Raw genomic sequence first — 19,167 nt, forward strand, 5'->3', positions numbered from 1 at the left:
ACAGAAACAAGCTATATCAGTAATCTAGTAGCACTTTTTTTGAATAATGCTGGAAGTCCACAAACATTACATCTTTTTATATAACTTAGTAGTCGGAAAAGGTGCTACCATATTTGTCCCAAAGGTACTTTTTCCAAAAGGCAACTGGACTTTCTTGTGTTTTTTTCTCTGAAAACATTTTGCTCCTCATCCAAGAAGCTTCTTCAATTTTGCGATTTAGTGTGTGCTACCAGATTTATGATTTTTTTTTTGCCTCCATAGACTAACTAACATGGTTCCCCTCCCACAAAAGTGTTAATTGTTTTAACATGTTCCCAAAGTCATTTTAATCTCCTGCTTCCTGTACATTTTCATACCAGTAGACAAATTTTAGTAATGATATTTCAATAAGTTTGGTGGGATTTACTCTTAAGTAAACAATTGATGGTGGAGTAGCAGTCTTAAAGCAAAGTTTAGGCTTTGCCAAGCTTCAGCTTAATGGAGGAATCAACTGTGGAATGGCCGTGACTAATAGAAATGGCAAGATTCCAGTAGCAAAAAGCAAAACTTAATGCTTGCTTTTAAGATGCACTTCAGAGTCTCCACGGAATTCATCTGATATCGTTTTGGATTCCATAGAGGTCAAGGAGCTATTGGGAAGAGAAAGTTTTAAATTCTTCCTTGCATTTTAGTATGTTCAGCTAGAATACTCGCTTAAAGAAAGTTCTGGTTTGGAATAAAAGGGAGGGCAGGCGGATGCTGGGGAAAAAAGGAGATTTCTGGTGTAAAATTGAATTGTCCCTACTTTGCGCTTCTACCTCGTTTCGCTATTTGCACTTTTTAAAAATAGGTTCACGATTTGATTCATTTGCAACCTGAAGGGGGGAAAAAAAAAGTCTATAACTTTATGCCAGCATTATTTGAGTGTCAATTCAGCGCATAGATTTGCATTTCCAGTATTAAATATAGTGCTGTCAGAGTTTTACGGCAGAAATCCGGGACCCCCCCCCCCTTTTTTTTTTTTGGTTGACTGCAAACGATCTTTACCCCCGTCACCCTCGCTCTTAAGCAGGGCTCGTTTGGCCCCTTCCAGTCCCCCCAAACTCTTTAAGGAATGCCCGTGACCATGCAAAGGGTAACCCTCGCTCCTTGTAGTAAGTAGTAAGACCCCCTAATCCAGCGCGTAGTCTAAAAACCACCCTAATCTTCGTCGCTTTATTCAAGTCCGGAGAAACCCGGTCTTCGAATTACAGGTAGGAAAGTGAAGGAACTCGCCGTCCCCGATTAAAGCCGCGAGCGAGCCGGGCTGTCGAGAGAGCGACCGAGGGACCCCCCCACTCGGCCTAGGCGAGGTTTATCAACCCGCTTCACACTCGCTCTTCTCGAGCCCCCCCCCCCTTCCATCCAGCTGCCTGCCTTGCGTGCAAGCGAGAACTGACAGCCTGGACGCCGTTCGCGCGGAAACGTCAGCGGGGGGGGGGGGAAAGGGGTTGTGCGTGTGTGGCTGTGTGTGGGGGGGGAGGGAGCGAGAGGCGGCGGTTGCCTGTTGCTCGGAGCGCCCGACTTCAAACGGCGCCGTTTACGCAAGGCAAGTTGAACGGGGCGTCGGAGGAGACAGGCAGACGCTGCACTATTTAAATGGTGACGTTCGCCGTCCCTGAGCCGTCCCTCCGAGCTACCTTTCGGGGATGGGGGGCGAACAAAGCCGATCGGGCTGGAGTATTCCCTTAAAGGCAGGCTCCTCCTCCTCCTCCTCTGCGCCCCCCTCCCCGCTTTGATTTCGGAGGCTGGACCGCGAAGACCGGGCAGGAAGGGGGGGGGGGTCCCCTGCTCCCTTAAGGTGTTTTTGCTGCCCTAGGAGATTCCCTCGTCTTCCGCGGCAGGGGGGAAGAAAACCCCCGAGGAAGCCGCGACCTCCGCTCCTTGCAAGCCTGTTGCGCGGAGTGTGTGTGTGTGTGTGTGTGTAGGGGGGTTTGGACCGTCTCTTGCGACCAGCAGCCCGGTGAACCCTTCGCGGCGGCCGCAGCTGGTGCTGCCGGGGCCGCCCTATCCAGGGTAAACACGAGCAGACCGACCGCGTGCGCCTCGGGAGCGATCGCAGCCGGCGGGCTTTGCAGGGCAGCGGGCGCCCGACCGACCGACCGACCGGGCAGCCTGTTTTTCTTTCTTTCTTTCTTTTCTTTCTTTTTCTTGTCGAGCGCCAGAGAAGAGCGACTCCCTCGCCTTGCGCCCGAGCTCGGGCTGCGCGGAGGGGAAGTTTTGTTGTGACCGCAGCCGATTCTTGGAGCTTTCGGGGACGCTGGATCTTTTTTTTTGGGGGGGGGGGGTGCGAGATCTCGGAAGCCGGGGCCACGATCGGGGCTCTCTCTCTCTCCCTCCTCCTTCAGCTCTCTCTTGAAGCTGCGGTCCAGATCGCCTGGAATAAACTTGCGCTTTATTTTGTCTCCCCCCCCCCCCCCATCTAGCCTTTGCTGGAAGAGAGTCGCGTTTGGCAGGAAGGTCGGCTTGCCCAGCAAGTGAAAGAAGAGGTAAAAAGGCGCTTTCCTTTGGGAGCTGGTAGTTTTAGATCGTGGATATTTTTTTTATTTTTTTATTTTTTTTTTTTTGCAAAACGGGATGGCATCTCTGTCCGCCCCCTTCCCCCTCCGCCCTCCGATCCTGAGGTACCGCTGTATCCACGAGAAGTGAACCGGAGAAGCTGCCCCTTCGTATTACCTTGACCGCGACCCCCTTAATCCCACCCTATTTAGAGGGGCGAGGAAGGAGCTGCCCAGATCGATTCTTTTTTTTTAAAATGCTCCTCTGCCCTTGAAGATGTGTTACTATTTGAACTCAGTCGCACCTTTTCCCCTCCACCATCGTCGCTTTTCGCCTTGGTGCACTTCTGTAACAATTTGACAAATGTTTGGGTACGTCCGAGGTTTCCTTACCTTACAGAAATGTTCTTGGCTGGGGCACTTGGCTAGATTATAGCACCAGACGGAACTTTACTGCATTTGGGTGAGGGTGGTGGAGGGAATAGAGAGAGAAAAAAGCTTTTCTGATCAGGAAGAAAGAGCTAAATGGATTAAACAGAACATGATGTGGAGGACTGGAACGGTATTTCTCTTCCTCATCTTTCTATCCTGGTTGTTTTTTTTCCCCCAGTTTTTTTTTTCTCTCCTTCCAGTGAAGCAATGGAAAATTGTATCTTGAGTCTGTTTATAGTTTCTTACTCATGCCGAGTAGTTGTGCTCAAGTTGCGTCTTCTTAAAAAAGCTGTATGGTTTTTGACATATAGGTCGTAAAATGGATTCAAGTAAATCAGAGGTTCAGAAAAGGCACCCGATGGAAAAGGCGACGATCAGAAGAAGTCACTTTCCAAAAGGTACCGACTCCTAATGATCTAATATATCGTCATGGATATCATGTCGTTTGTATTTTTCTTGCATGTTATGCTTTTTTAAAAAATATTTTTTAAAAAGGATATGAAAATTTATTATGTGCCACCAAGTAACTCATATAGTACTATTCCTGGAAGCATTGTTGTGAACAGAGCTGCAAAATGTAGGTTAGGGGCTCTGTTTATAGCGAAGGAGAGTTTAGAAAAGTCTTTGTGGAAAATAAAATGCATTTTTGTTGCGTCTTTATGCAACCTTTAAAAGCCTCTGATTCAGATAACAAGCCTGCTTAGTGTCTTAGAAATAAACAGTATATCAAATTTCAAGTTGATGTATGACTTTCAGATTAAAAGAATTTCCCAGCTTGGATTAATCAGTATTAATTATGTGCAAGGCTCCTAAGATTTCATTCTTAAAATTGTTTTAAAAAACGGGTATTAGATTTAAATAATGTTTGATGGACTACTTGGTAAAGTTGAATGCACATATGGGTTGTCTTGCCAGATTCTTGTAATATATTTGTTTGCTTAAATAACATTTCCTGTTCTCAAGAATAATATTGCTAGACGTGTGTTGTCTTTTATGCCTGTCTTGCTATGAAATGTAGGAATAGCTAAGTAAACGGAAAAGTTTCAGCAAGATGGTTTACTGGTGATTTTCTGCATGTTTGTTTAGACTTCCTACTCAGCAAGTGTGGCTTATACTTCTTGATAATGATGTTGAGGGTCAAATCCATTTGAATAAAGTTCTATCCTTGAACTCTTTTCAACAAAGTTAAATTTTAGTGATTTCCATGAAACTTCCTTCCAAGTAATTTTACATCTCTGCCTTGTGTTGTGAATTGTGCTGTTGTTCAAAGCTGATTGGTAAGTAACTATGTTGAGCTGTTTGTAGAATTGTAAACACCAGAATCGCTTCTTTATTAAGTTGAACTATTGAAAATCTATATATCTTTCTTCAGTAAGATTAAAAGGCAGTATGTTATTTTGTAGCTTGACAGTGCAGCTAGAAAGTCTGATGAATCATCACTGTTTCTGTAGCCAAGTTCTTGCTGTTAATATGAGTGCCAACTCCAGGGTTATGTTGCCTTAGTATGGACATTGGTCTGTTTGACAGATATCTCTGGATAGTACAGCTGAATGTGGCATTGGGAGAGATGGACAATTGAAGAGTAAACTCATGAAGCCATAATATTCTGACTCTCCATCAGTTGACTACTGTTATAACATAGGCTGTCATAATACAATCCATTCAGCTGAATTTTTTTACTGGACACGCATAGTAATTTATATTTAACATGCTACTTCACTTTTTGTTCAGATTAGCTTAAAAGTCTTGATCTAAACTTACTGTTTCAATGAAATCAAATGTGAAATAACCAGTAGTTTCATCAAGAAGATGAACAGAGTTACTTGTTTATTCTTCTCTAGGAATAACCAACTGTTTTAACACAAATATGTTTCTAAGGGTTATGGAACTTGCAGTGCTGAAACCTGAAAAACGAAGGCTATCACAGTAGTATCTCATGTGATTTATTGACCAGAAGTCAGTTAGAATTTGAGTGTTTTAAATAAGTAAGGCTTAAAAACCTGGAACAACCTGCTTTATACAATGATGCAGTGAGATTAAACAGTGATCCATGAAACTTTTACGGTATTGATGGCCAGCAGTATGAATTTTATTTATTTATATTCTCTTTGTGATCTAAAATGGGATGACATAATAGCTTTTCTTTAAAATTTATAAATAATAAATAATAATAGGAGGATATTAAAGAACAATGCAAGAATATTGTTATAATGGGACATTAAGATGAAGTTTTAAAAGCCTGGATTAGGTCAAATCAAAACGAAATATTGATTTAAAAAATCTTTAGATAAGAAGAAAATACTAGTAAATAGGAGACAACTTAGGACAGTAATTCCCAGTGAAGATTCTATTCCGATTGACTGGTGTTACTTCATCAATGTTTCAGAAAATTATCATAAAACAATTATTGTAAAAAAATAGAAACATTTGCCTTTACTAGTAAGCTGATAAGGAAGATTTAAAAAAAAACAAAAACAGTGAGGACATGTAAAAGTTATACCATCACAACACCATTAAAATTAGTGAATGTATTTTATCTCTGTTTCTATCTTATGCTTTATAGCTTTAGTGACTTTTAAAAGGAAGATCTTCAACATGAAGTGTTACTTATGTTTTGAAAAATTATTTCCATGGAGCAAAAGCTTAGAAAAACTTTTCCAAGGACTGGAAAGTAGGCGGGTATGCTTCAGTAGATGATATCCCATATTAGAAGTTGTAGGACAGAAGCCTCGAAGTATCAAATACAGTAATTAGTCCTGGAAAAGTATGGGCTATCCTCTGGGAATACCAGGGAGTGCAATTTTAACTTGATACGGGGTATTGCTTGTACAGGTATTTAAATGGTCATTTCCATCTTAACCTGCCTCTTTGATATTTTTCAGTTTACTCCTTTATCTCTTCTGTTTATTGTCATACTGCTTGCTGTGCTCAAACATCTAGTTTAAGACCTACTTCCTGTTGCCATGTACCGGTATATGATAGTCTTAATTTTTTTCATTTTATTTCCTTTCCTGATTTGACTTCTTTTTTCCAATTATTTTTCAAGTTCTTAATACTTGACTGGTTATTTTTTCTTTTTTTTTCTTTTTCTTTTTGCCTTTCTTGAGTTCTATCACTTCCATAATTTTTTCGTTGTTTACACCTATCGATTCCTCTTTGTACAGCCTAGTGTTTGGACCGTTTGATTAGCTTGGGCTTTATTTTTCTATGACGAGGAACAATCTAAAATAAACACTAAGCAAAATTGTTGTAAAATCAGACTAAGGAACAAAAACTGAAATCTTTGAAGAAAGAGATCATAGTAAATCTAATTTAAATCTATACTTTTTATGATAAAACGAATTATGTTTACCATAAAATAAGAAGAGAAGTTAGGCAAGGTTAAGAACTTCTTAACATATTTACTGTATATTATTCTTTGCTTTATGATGAGATCAGCCATAATACCAAAGAGTTCCTAACTGCAGAGCACTAAATTGATATATTGGGGATATAGCAGTAGGAAATTTAATTGCAAACATCTGTTGGAAAGCTGGCATACTCAAATGCCATATTTATTTAGGACCAAGACAAAAGAATTGTAATTTAAATATTTGGCTATCAAATATATGGAGTATTATTTGAAAGTAGTAGTAGATTGCTAGTAATAATTGATTATTAAACATATTGGCATTTAATGTAAAAGCATATTATTAAAAAGTGTAAAGAAATAATTGTTCAGTTTTAAGAAGGAACATTATAGCAGATAGCTGGAATTTATGTAGGTAGAGATATATCATTTAATGTTATCCTGTTAGGCTTCGTATTTTCAGGATGTGTTTCACAATCTAAAGAAACACTCAATTCTAAACTTTTTTTAAAATGCCTTTTTCATAGCAGGGGAAAGGTGAACACTTCTCCCTAAGAAGAATTAGGACATAGGCTTTCGATTATTGCGGTTTTATTTACAGTATATATTATTTTCACATTTGCATCTGTAAATTAATATGTGCATTTCCTGGTTGTATTAACATCCATCGTAATGGTTTAGCTTGGTGCCATGCGTATTTATTTTGCATTGTTTTAAGTGTTTTTATGTTTTATGATATACATTGCCCAGAATAAGTTGAGATGAACAGCTATAGAAATCAAATCAAATAAATGTGCAAATATGAGTTCTTTTTTATTTTAATTTTTGCTCATTTGTTTCTCTTTTTTTGTGATCTTTAAATGGCCACTTTATGTCTTAAGGGGAATTGCTTATAGTTGGCATCAGATGTATATCTTTTCAACATATGTTGTTTCCTTGAGCATGGTAACTTTTTTTTGTTATTCTGCTGCCTTTTTTAAGATAGGCCAATAGTTGCTTTGCATTTGTTGTATTTTAGGCTTACATGATAATTTCCAGATATTATTTGATTTTGTATAACACTGATATATTCAAAAAAAGAGAAAGTATTCACTTATCTTCATATTTTTGAAGCCAGAAACTTAAAACACAGTTATCTGTTGTTTCATGTTATAGTTTAATTGATGAAAGGTTGTCTTTAGTCACTTTGCTTGTGTTGAAATTAATTGTAGATCAATAATTTGAAAATTATTCTATTCAGGGATGCGAATAAAGAGAAGTTTGACCATAATATTTGGAAATGAGACCTGCCTTTTCCCTCCATTTAAATATGCTGCTATCTTTATTTTTTCAAAATAGTTCTGCTTACAACCACTCAGATTGTGTCTTTTTTTTTAAAAAAAGAATATCTCTTCATTTATATGTTGCACAGACAGGTGTCATTAGTAAAATAATTTTGGTGGAGTCTAAAGACCCTTGGGAATATTACTGAAACACACTCTAAGGCGTTTTTCTGATTTCTTCTCCAATCTGATATGACCCTTTTAAAATAAAGAGCATACAACTAGCACGGCCATGTGTTGGGAGTAACTTGAAGTATACGTAGAATTACATCACTTAATTAATGTGGTTCATTGCCAGGAGCCATTTCCCTGCTGCTCAGTGAAAGATTAAGACCACCTTAATGGGAAACACAAGTTTTACTGAAGAAAGACAGACAACAGAAGTGTCGGGTCTTTTATTTGAAGGGAAAATTAGCCACACTGCTGCAGCAGAGCCTTTCATTCGGTTGTGCCTCTCCTTCAAAGCATTTTAATGAATTACAGTTAACACGAAACCATGTCAAACTAGGAGCCACCCAGAGTCACTTGGTTGAGTTGGGCGTCTACAGAAATTGAATAAATAAATAAAATTTCTGCAGATGGTGATGCCCTGGTATGAGGGTATTTGGTGGTACTTTCATTCGTGCAAATAGCTGTTCTATTCTTGGGATGCTGCCTTTAAGTCTAGAGTTTAGAAGTACATTTTGTTTTCTTTCCTTCTTTAATGGAACTTTGGAGATGTCTATTTAAGCTGGGTGTAGAGTTTCAGAGAGGTAGAGAGAAAAAAGCAAGGTGTCCAAAAGAGGAAAGAGACACACATTGCCTCTGAGGAAGCTTTCAGCTGCTCCTAGGAGCTGCAGAGGATGAAACTGGTTTGCTTGTGGTAGGGAAAGTGTAAATATTCATCACTGCCAGCCAATGGGAGGTAATTGCAAGCCCATGCCAGTTGTCCTGGAACTACTGTTAAGGTATTTACAAAGTTGTCAATCTGACTGCCTCTTCCTATGTGGCTTAGCAATGCTGTGTTGTGGTATCCTTGGTGTTCTCTGAGCTTGGTTGCTTTCTTGTAGGTGTTCATTATCGAACTTGGTAACATCACCAGTGGCACCAGGGACCCCACAGTTTAACCCTGAGCTACAAATATTCTCTTCTATGAATGCTGTATTGCTTTAGGGCAGGGGTGTCAAACTTGCAAGGTCACGTGACGTGTCGCGATGTGTCGCGACTTTTTTTCCATTGCCGGCAATGGGGTGGGTGCGGTTTCGCCATGATGCATCTGGCCTGCGGGCTAGCAGTTTGACACCCCTGCTTTAGGGAATGGGCTTAGGAATCAGATTGGTGGCTGCAATTCCTTTCCAATAGAACTGCTGTCGTAATTTGTAGTGCATGTGTGTGTGTGTGTTGCTGCTTTAGTATTAAGTGAACAGACTGTTCCTCTTTTCCTAGACATTCTGCATTAGAGCTGGCCTTCCAATATCTGAAAAGCAATGTAAAGCATGTTTGTTCTATTCAGACTTTCTAAGTTTTAAATAAATAAATGCAGCCTTTCAAAATCTTTTGTAGGTTATGTTACTTAATCCCAATGATATTTCAAAAGGCATAACTTAGAATTGAGTTATATGTTTAGAGTTCACGTGACTTCAGACACAGGTACAAAATGTAGTCTTCAGACATTTAAAAGTTCTCCAGTTTGACTCTGGGCCAGAAGAAGTCTGCACCAGTAGACCTAAAGAACAATAGTGATGCTATCGCTATTACTTGATCTCAAAGGATAGGTAAAGTCTATGAATTAAAGAAAAAATTGAGCAGTCAATGCGGACAAGTTCTGGAAGCAGGAAATTATTTGAAAATATAACTTGGCTTGACAATAAGATTCTGGAAATACATTTTGTTCCCTTTCATTTTTAGATCACCATGTTGCTTCTGTTGTTCTTATTTCCCAATATGAGTACTGTGTTGTGTTTATGATGATTGTTACCAATTTGGGAAGGTGTTCATCTCAGATTTCTGGGACATTCAGTCTGGAGTAGCTTCCCTTCTTGAACACGTTGTTCTCCTTTCTCCCCACCCTGGGCCCTACTTAGTTATACAAAAGGAGGACTTCCTAGCATTATTTTGCCTTTCCCATTGTCTCCTATTTTGGATTTCATTGAACATTATGCCAATTTCATAAATTGGGACAATTTCCAGTTATAATCTCAGTGGTTGACTTGCTGTGTCTCCACTTTTGTGACTTGTGAAGCTTGCTAGTTGGTGTATAAGATCTCTTCATTTTAAATAAAACCTATTATTCCATAACATTTTAAAATATTACACGTTTTCTGAATGACCTTTTGCCAGTTTTCTGAGGCAGAAGGAAAAGGGAAGCAATAAACACTTTTCTGGAATCCCAAGCCTTTATTTTGCAACATGTTATCGCCTACAAACATCCTGGATAGGAATCTGTTTGAAGTGCTCCTTTAAAATTGAAAGGGTTTGCAATTCCGGTGACCTAAATGCAATGTAGATAGATTTTTCGTGCATTTTCTGTTTCGTGCTGCATTGTTATAGGAATCATTGTTATAGCATGCATATGTGTGTATCAGTTTTGATTTCCTCCTGGAACAATACACTGGAAAAAAAATAGTTGGGTCTTTTTTTTATGGCTAGTGGCAGAAGTATATATAAAATTTTATTTAAGGTAATAGTTAGCTTTATGGCAAGCCTTCCGTGCTAGAATCAGGAAAGGAGGAAATGGTTCCTTCCTTATTTTTTTAATATCCGATTACTTCTTTCCTGGGTTTGTGCCCACACATGAATACCAGCTTAATCTAATGTAATAGATTATGTTTAAGATTTTTTGACTGAGCACCCACCATCTTCACTAAGAACATTATTGTGGAATAAATGCTGCCTTGAAATTAAAGCAAAGAGCAAGGAGTCACAACTCCATTGTAGGTTTAAGTCTTCTGTACGCTTTTAAATGGGTTATGCTAAAGGAGTTAAAAGTCTTGCTTTCAGGTTGTGGAACTGCAAATAAAATGCTCTTGGGGTAGAAATGCACAGATGCACCCCCTCTGCAGCAAACAGAAATAATTCATTCAATAATTTAATATTTAATGGAGACTCACATCTGCTGCATGAGGCAGCTAGAATTGCTAGCTCTTCCTAACTATAGGAATGGTTGTGGTGCCCCTGGCTGATGCTAGCTGGTCTCAATAAAGCTATGTAGCTAGGATGGAAGCTCCCATAGAACTTTTGGGGGGCAGTAAGGTCTAATAGAGTAGAAAGTATTGTTGACTTTGAACCTTTCTAGTCTCTGGAATAGGGGCTAAAGCAAAAAATAATAATAATGGTTGGTTCCAATGAGTAGGTTTATGGTTTGGAGGTCAGATGTCAGTTTTGTCTGAAACAAAGTCCCTTTTAGCCGTATCCATGTTCCTTCTCGTGAATTCGTTCTTTAGGACTGGCCTTGTGCATCATTGCAGCCATTTATAAAAATAGCCACAGTGCTATCACTGATTCTAAATGTACTTTTTGCTCTGAAAGCCTAATGTTAGGAAACTCAATAGAGCATAGCCTTCTATTTGCTGCCAGTGTTCTCCATTTCCCACTTATTTTATCTCTGGATTTTTTCTTCTTCTTATACACATTGATATTCTTTTCATATGTGTGTTCATCTTCTGATGGTGAACACAGAAAGAGTTTAAAAACATGGTGGGCATGGGAAAGTATTTTTGAACTTTAATGTAATTTGCTATCATTTTGAAACACAAAATCTTTCAAAGGAGCCACTTTCCACTTCAGTTATAAATCAAATCATTCAATACTGAATGTTTTGGCAGACTGGACAGCCATTTGTCTGAAATGGTATAGTGCAGGGGCAGGCAACCTTGGCTCTTTTATGACTCGTGGACTTCAACCCCCAGAATTCCTGAGCCAGCATGGCTGGCTCAGGAATTCTGGGAGTTGACGTCCACGAGTCATAAAAGAGCCAAGGTTGCCTGCCCCTGCTATAGTGTTTCCTGCCTGAGCAGGGGGTTGGACTAGATGACCTCCAAGGTCCCTTCCAACTGTATTATTATTATTATCTTTTATTCATTAAACATGAACCTCAGTCAACTGATATTATTATTATTATTATTATTATTATTATTATTATTACTACTACTACTACTACTACTACTACTACTACTTCTTTTCTAAGCTGTTCTTCATAGTCTCTAAATACACGGTTGTAAGAGGTCCTTTGCCTCATTTATTAAATATGGAGCTCTAGATATGAGCATATCATTTGAACATCAAATACAAACCAGACTGTTACATTGGGAGAAAAGACTCGAAAGCCAAAATTAATCAGTGAATGGCATGTGATTACAGGCAATCTTTGATTTACAACAGTTCACTTAGCGGCTGTTTGTAGTTACCAAGGCACTGAAAAAAGTGACTTACGGCCATTTTTCACACTTACGACCATTGCAGCATCTCCGTGGTCACCTGATCGACATTCAGAGGCTTTGGCAAGTGACTCATATTTATGACAATTGCTGGGTTGCCCTTGGCTCATCTGATCCCCTTTTGTGACCTTCTGATAAGCAAAAGTCAATTGGGAAGCCAGATTCATTTACTGTAAAAGCCATGTGACTTAATTAACCAATTTAGAGTGACTTGCTTAACAGTTGTGGCAAGAAAAGTCGTAAAATGGGGCAAAGCTCACTTAACAAATATCTCATTTAGCAACAGAAATTTGGGGCTCCATTGTGGTTGTAAGTCGAGGATTACCTGTATTTTTCTTACAATTATTGCTGCTAGAAGCATAAGAAAGTGACAGTGTGGAGAGTGTTAGAAAAAAAAAATGAATCAAATGTAAAGACATAGAATTTGGGGAAGAAAAGCAAAATAGGTTTTCTTTACAGCTTATTACATATACCTATATCAGTAAGAATACCTGTTCTACTCTTAGATTCTTAAGGAAAATGAAATCACTTGACTATAAAAGTACTTAAAATACTTAAAAGTACTTGATAAAGCAATTTGGCAGTTTGATCTGCTTGTTAATTCTGGGAGATTTGAGGGAGAAATAAAGGCAACAGAACAAGAGCAGTGTGTTTGTATGTCTCTGGGTGAAATGCTGAAATATGTCCTTACAAGGTTATCTCTGATAGCATGGATAGAATGGTTGTTGAATTTTACAATTATCATTTTGGCTTAGTTAGAATAATGGGAGTGGACTGTGATGGATTTTTTTTTTCACCCAGCATTCTCCCTTTAGGAACACATTGGCAAAGATGCTATAGGAATCAAGCAGGGTTTGAGCAGAATTTCTGACTTTCATATTTAATTAAGCATGGATATGAAGCAAGAATTATTTGAAGCTTTTGTTTGTTCAGAGGGTGACTGATGGAACAAGGAAGTGGATGCCAAATGTTCTGATATCTTATTTGGGGGGTTGATGGAATTCAGAATTGGGGCAGATTAAAAAAACCTTTTTCTTCTGAAATGTGTCAGAGGAATTTTATCTAAAAAATAAGAGTTTCTAATACCAATTTCATACAGGTCTCTTCCAGATGCTGTTTTTTTTTGCTTACTTGTCAGTATCTCTTGATAAAGCCCCCTATACCAGGGATGTCCAACCTTGGCAACTTTAAGACTTGTGAACTTCAACTCCCAGAATTCCTCCGCCAGCATCACAATGAATATGCATCTTTGCCAACCATGCCATATTGGAAAAACAAGCTTCTTTGTTATACATTCAACAGAAATACTTGGTCCATGATATCCTTCCACCAAACCTGGGCAAGGCATTTGTTATCATCATCAAAATAAAGGATAGATAGTCCAAATAGTAATGTTACAAATTACTATTTTTCATAGAAATAATTATATTTCGGTGCCTTGTTATCCTTTCTTTCTGCCTTCATTTATAATTGCTGAGATTTCTTTCTCAATTCTTTATGCCAAAACTGATCCTAACTCTGATTTCTTGGAAATGCATCCAATTTTATTTATAAGGTGCTGGACATTTGGGGGCATTGATAAAATAACACAAGCCATTTCACATTTATACATTAATGCTAGAGCAAAAAAAAGAGTGTAACGAAAAAAAATAGTAATTTAAAAGGAACAATTAAGAAAACCTGAAGTAATTCAAAGTATAATTTTTAAGTAGGTGTATTTCTGAGAATCGATCGTTACCTTTTTTTTAAATAAAGAAGTAGTCTGCTGTCAGCTTGTAGGTTGTTCTTGATGAATTAATGGTCTAATGTGACCAAAATCTGATCACATGGAATCTGTTCACATGGTAATGTTTTGAGTCCCTTTCACTTAGGCTGTCAAGTGGAGAGAGTGGCTATCATGTGAATAACATAACACTTAGCTTGTCTTTAAGGTTCAAAATAGTTTTATTGTGTTCTAAATAATTCAGTTGGTCATGATTAATACTCATGAGGAATTTCTGAAGCAAGAAGTCTTTGTGTTGTTAGCTTTAGCATCTTAATGCCATTTTTAAGAATTTATCATGAGATGATAGTAAATTGAAGTAATCAGAGTTAACTACGTTAGAGAGCCTCAGTTTGAATGACAAGTAAACTAAACTAAATTAAGATTAGTATCAAATGAAGTTTGCATCAGTATTTCATAATAAACAAAATTATGTCTAGGTTAGTTCTATTTTCATGTAACAGATACAAATGTTTAAGAATATATTTTTCTTTAATTTCTAGCAAAAGAGACATGCTTGCAATCCTAAGGCTTTGCTAGATTCATGACATTTCAGTGTACAGAACCATCTGTGTTCACAATCTCTGCCTATTAAGATTTCAGCTGAGACAGACTGACTGACTCCAGGAAGCTCGGCGGTACTACAGCGTGTCCAGCATCATTCAGTACCATGTGCAATTCACTTCTTGGGAAAATTGTGTTTGGGAATTTGGCTTCTTACTAGTAAATAACTCTCACTGAAATCAGTGCTGTTTTTTTGTCCACTTGTATCTTTAAATGACGAGGACTGTGTCCCTCTCTTTATCTCGGTATCTCTTTTCTTAAGGGAACAATATTTTCTCCAGATAATAATTAAGATTTGTAGTAAAAGGAGGTAGGATATCTTATTCACTGACTACATCCTGGAACTGTAAAATTGAACAAAGGCTATATTTTCTAAAATGAGCAATCTATGATAGGTTTTGCCTATTTAACAGCAACATAATGTTGTTTAGTTTTTGTCACCTTTATAAGCAAAAATAAAATACATTCAGGTATATTCGTTTATAGTCAACCATGTCATGCCTTTTACAACTATATGTGTTTTATACATAATTTCTCCAACATGTGTACTTTGCACAGATACAAAGGAAACAGTTTCAAAGATGCAAATACAGCAATGATAAAAACGAGCAACTTAGTTCCTTTGAATTAATTCAGTTTGCTTCTTCATTTAATACTGACTTGCTATTTTGTCATCAGGCGCTTTTGTTGTTGTTGCATCTTGTGGAATGCAATGATGGAGCTCCCAATGTAAGACCAAAGCTTGTCCTTGAAATAATGTTTACATTTTTGCCTATCTTAGAATAGCCCCTAAACTTGTTTTGTCTAAACCTGTGAATGTGATAACAAATCGGACACTGAAGTGAGTTCACTGATTAGATTCCAAAAAGCTGGTCTGTTTCTAAATTACAGACAACATGAATATATAAGAGAAATATATTAGCAGTTACAGGCTGTAAAAAGTGCAGGAATATAACCTTCTGTTAGGCTTGGCTGAGAATTAGATGAAGGATTGATTGTTTCATGACTTGCTTAAAATTTCTGGGCTAGGCTGGGCTGGATTGAAGGAAAAGTCAAACTGCCATCTACTGAACTGAAGTGTCAATCAATCTTTTTGGTGTGCTTTCACATTCTAACATGGTGCAACAAATGATTTGAGGATGAGACAGCCAATGCTGAAAAAAGAAATAATAATATTGTATGCAAAGGCTATAATGCAGACATGTCAAACTCGCGATGTCACGTGACATCGCGCAATGTATCGGGACTGTTTTGCCATTGCCGGTAATGTGGTGGGCGCGGCTTCTGAGTGACGCGTCAGGCCTGTGGGCCAGCAGTTTGACACCCCTGCTATAATGTGACTAATGGAACTACTGAAAAGCACTGGCACTGACATGTCTATTACATTGTTTTGCATGCTGAGGAGACAGCCCGGTTCAGAAGCAATTGGCAGACCAGATTTGAAATACTGTAAATAGAAAAGCAAAGCAATTTGAAATTCCGAGACAAGAGAATTGTAGGCCCAGGAAAGAAGATCTTAATTTCAGGATAGTGGTGTTGTCCATAGAATTAGCAAAAAGCTGCATGTCTCAGAAAAATTAAGCCATTTAACTTTAGTCTGAAATAATGTACATTGTTATCAGTTCTTGCCTTTACTTGTTGGAAAGTAAAATAAATTAAGATTGTAACTGTAAACCCCCACAAAGTGAAACATTTTTTTCCAGGTAAACATAGGTGAGATTGCAGTTTTCACCCCTTGCATTTTTGTCGCATGAGGCCTGTCTTTTTAAACCAATTGCGTTTCATTGACAAGCTTGATCCTTCCTTCCTTCCCTCCCTCCCTCATTATAAAATGAATTTGATCACAATGGTTTTAAAACGATTTGCCCATTTTAATACAATGCAATTACATTTTATCTTCTTGTTATATTTTGATACATTCAATGTCCACAGTAAAGATAAATACAATAGCACTCTGAACTTTAATCCAATGATGCAAGTTCAAATCTCGATAGCACCTAAATTTGCAATGGGGTATTTTAAGAAAGCTGAGAGCCAGTTTGGTCTAGTGCAGGGGTAGGTAACCTTTGCTCTTTTATGACTCGTGGACTTCAACTCCCAGAATTCCTGAGCCAGCATGGCTGGCTCAGGAATTCTGGAAGTTGAAGTCCACGAGTCATAAAAGAGCCAAGGTTGCCTACCCCTGGTCTAGTGGTTAAGGGGTCAAGCTAAAAACAAGGAGACTGTGAGTTCTAGTTAGACATGGAAGACATGGAAGCCACTTGGGTGACTTTGGGCCAGACACACACTCTCAGCGCAATTTTCCTCACAAGGTGGTTGTTGTTGGGGAAATAAAAGGAGGAAGGAGTATTACGGTAGTTACATTCTCCACCTAGATTTATTTATAAAAATAATAAAGATGTGATTAAAAAAAGAACACAAACATTCTGTTGGAAAGACTGGGCATACAGCATGCTTGCTTGGAGACAGGTGGGCTATTTCTAGCAATGAATAAAGTAAGAAATAGATGAGGAGATTTGTAATCAGAGTTTACAGGCTATACCAGGGGTAGCAACCTTGGTTCTTTTTTGACTCATGGACTTCAACTCCCAGAATTCCTGAGCCAGCTATACTGGCTCAGGAATTCTGGGAGTTGAAGTGCACAAGTCATAAAAGAGCCAAGGTTGCCTACCCCTGGGCGATACCCTGTTTGGAGACCTGCATTCAGTGCCCACTGACTCTGCATTTGTCAGAGCTCTAACACTCCCTCTAATTTGATTATTTGTGTTTTCATTAATATAATGTATGCTTGATATTTCTTTGTATTTCCTTTAAATATAAGTCTTCTTTGAGTGTTCTTTTCAGGCAGAAAGGCAGCATATAAATCAAATCAATAAATAAAATCTTAGAGCAAGACAATGGGGTTTTTATAACATATAAAAATACGTTGGGTCTTTGGTTTAGCTTACTACAGTGGTTCCCAACCTTTTCTATACCCCGCACCCCTAGAACGCTTCTGATATATTCTCGCACCCCTTACAAAAGTTCAAAATAATGGCAACGAATTATGCATATACACTATAATTTTGAAGTTTTTGCACCCCCTGGAATATCGTCTCATACCCCCAGGGGGTGTGAGCACCCCCGATTCGGAACCCCTGGCTTAGTATGACATATGAACCAAGAACCTGGCATTTCTAAATCATGGTTTATAGGTTTTGTTTATGCAGCCATTGAAACTAATTCAATAGACCAAGATAAAAACAAACCACTGCTTAATGCAAGGCTGAACACCCCCCCCCCCACACACACACACAATGGCTAGATTTAGCTGCTTAACACTCCTTTTGGTTCCGCCAAGTATTTAGGGCTTTAACATTTTGCTAGTTTTTGGGTGTTTTGGAATGATTTTAATGGGCAAAACTCTATTGTGACTGTCTTCTAGGTCCTGTAGTGTGTAGTCCTCAAAATGTGGAAAACCAAGAATAGTTTTGCAATTGATAGAAACTGTATAGTTTTGGCTTAGTGAACTTGCCTGTGATTCTGTGTAAGCATTTTTTAAGGTGCCTCTTTAATATTAACCAGTTTACTTGAGTAGATTTTAAACAAAATATCTAGTGAATTGTGTCTGTATGGTTCTAAGAGAAAAAATGTATAAATAATGGATTCTTTTTAAGATTTTGCCTGAGTCTTTGAACTTGGTTAAACTTTGTCAAATTCTGGAATGTGATATTTGTTTTGTCTGAGATCTGGCCAGAATATTTTATTTAATGCACAATTCCACCCACTTTTTGTAAGAAGAAACATTTCAGGCTGCAGAGTTAGCTTTCAGTAATGATATCTTGGAAAAGATGCAAGAAGCCAGTCTTAAGACATAATATTTATAAATCCCTTTTCCTTGAATAATGCCAGTAAAAGCAGACTTTTATTTAGGCTGTACATATAGTTAAACTTACTTTTAGCATAATCGTTTCAAAAGTAGCACAGTGAGGTACTTTCAAACTTTCATGGTAAAGATATAAGATATAAACTTTCAAAAGATGAAAACATAATGCTCATTGTCTCAATTATTGAACCAAAAATAAGTTAACAATTCAGCTGCACTTATGCAGAGTGCTTGCAGTTATGTGACTTTGTAATTTATAAATAGAACTCAAAGTACATTATCAGCATAGTTGATTCTTCAGACTAGAACAAAAATAACATTAAAAAAAATCAAACAAAGCACATTCTGAAATATAGTAAACAGCAAATGCCATGCGGTAGCTTTTTGGTTCCCATGAATACAGTTACCTCCTGTATAGTCATCCTTATATTAAGTAAGCTAAAAGTGAAAATTACAATCTGCATGCGCGGGGCTAAGCCTTGTGTCCTCTCATAGTACACCTATGGACTAAACAACAGTATCACTTTTTGTATCACCAGAACAGCTGCTAATGGCATATTACTCTACTCTCATTCAGTGGCATAGCCTAGCCCTATACCATAGAGATATTTTAGTAATTGAATTAAGATATCCAGATCTCAGGCTGATTCAGGGAATCAAATCAGATATCAATATTATGGCCATATGTTCTCATTATTCCCTTGATTTTGGGCTAAGTTGAAAACAATGTTGAAAACAATTGAAAAATGCACAAGTACAGCATAGGTGGCACCTTGCTCAATAGTAGTAACTGTGAGAGGGACCTCGGAGTCCTAGTGGACAATCACCTAAATATGAGCCAGCAGTGTGCTGCAGCTGCCAAAAAGGCCAACACAGTGCTAGGCTGCATTAACAGAGGGATAGAATCAAGATCACGTGAAGTGTTAATACCACTTTACAATG

At 38.0% G+C, this 19,167-nt stretch overlaps 1 protein-coding gene across 1 annotated transcript in view; it reads left to right on the forward strand.

Moving 5' to 3' along the window:
• AOPEP (aminopeptidase O (putative)) overlaps positions 1 to 19,167 on the forward strand; it is a 183,878-nt gene that overhangs the window by 89,885 nt on the left and 74,826 nt on the right. The window contains exons 11-12 of the mRNA XM_015820752.1: positions 2,445 to 2,507; positions 3,260 to 3,346. Coding sequence (XP_015676238.1) covers positions 2,445 to 2,507; positions 3,260 to 3,346 — 150 coding nt within the window. The remainder of the gene's footprint in view (positions 1 to 2,444; positions 2,508 to 3,259; positions 3,347 to 19,167) is intronic.

The sequence above is a fragment of the Protobothrops mucrosquamatus genome, unplaced genomic scaffold (assembly GCF_001527695.2).
Source record: "Protobothrops mucrosquamatus isolate PMUCROS unplaced genomic scaffold, P.Mucros_1.0 scaffold1175, whole genome shotgun sequence".
Lineage (NCBI taxonomy): Eukaryota > Metazoa > Chordata > Lepidosauria > Squamata > Viperidae > Protobothrops > Protobothrops mucrosquamatus.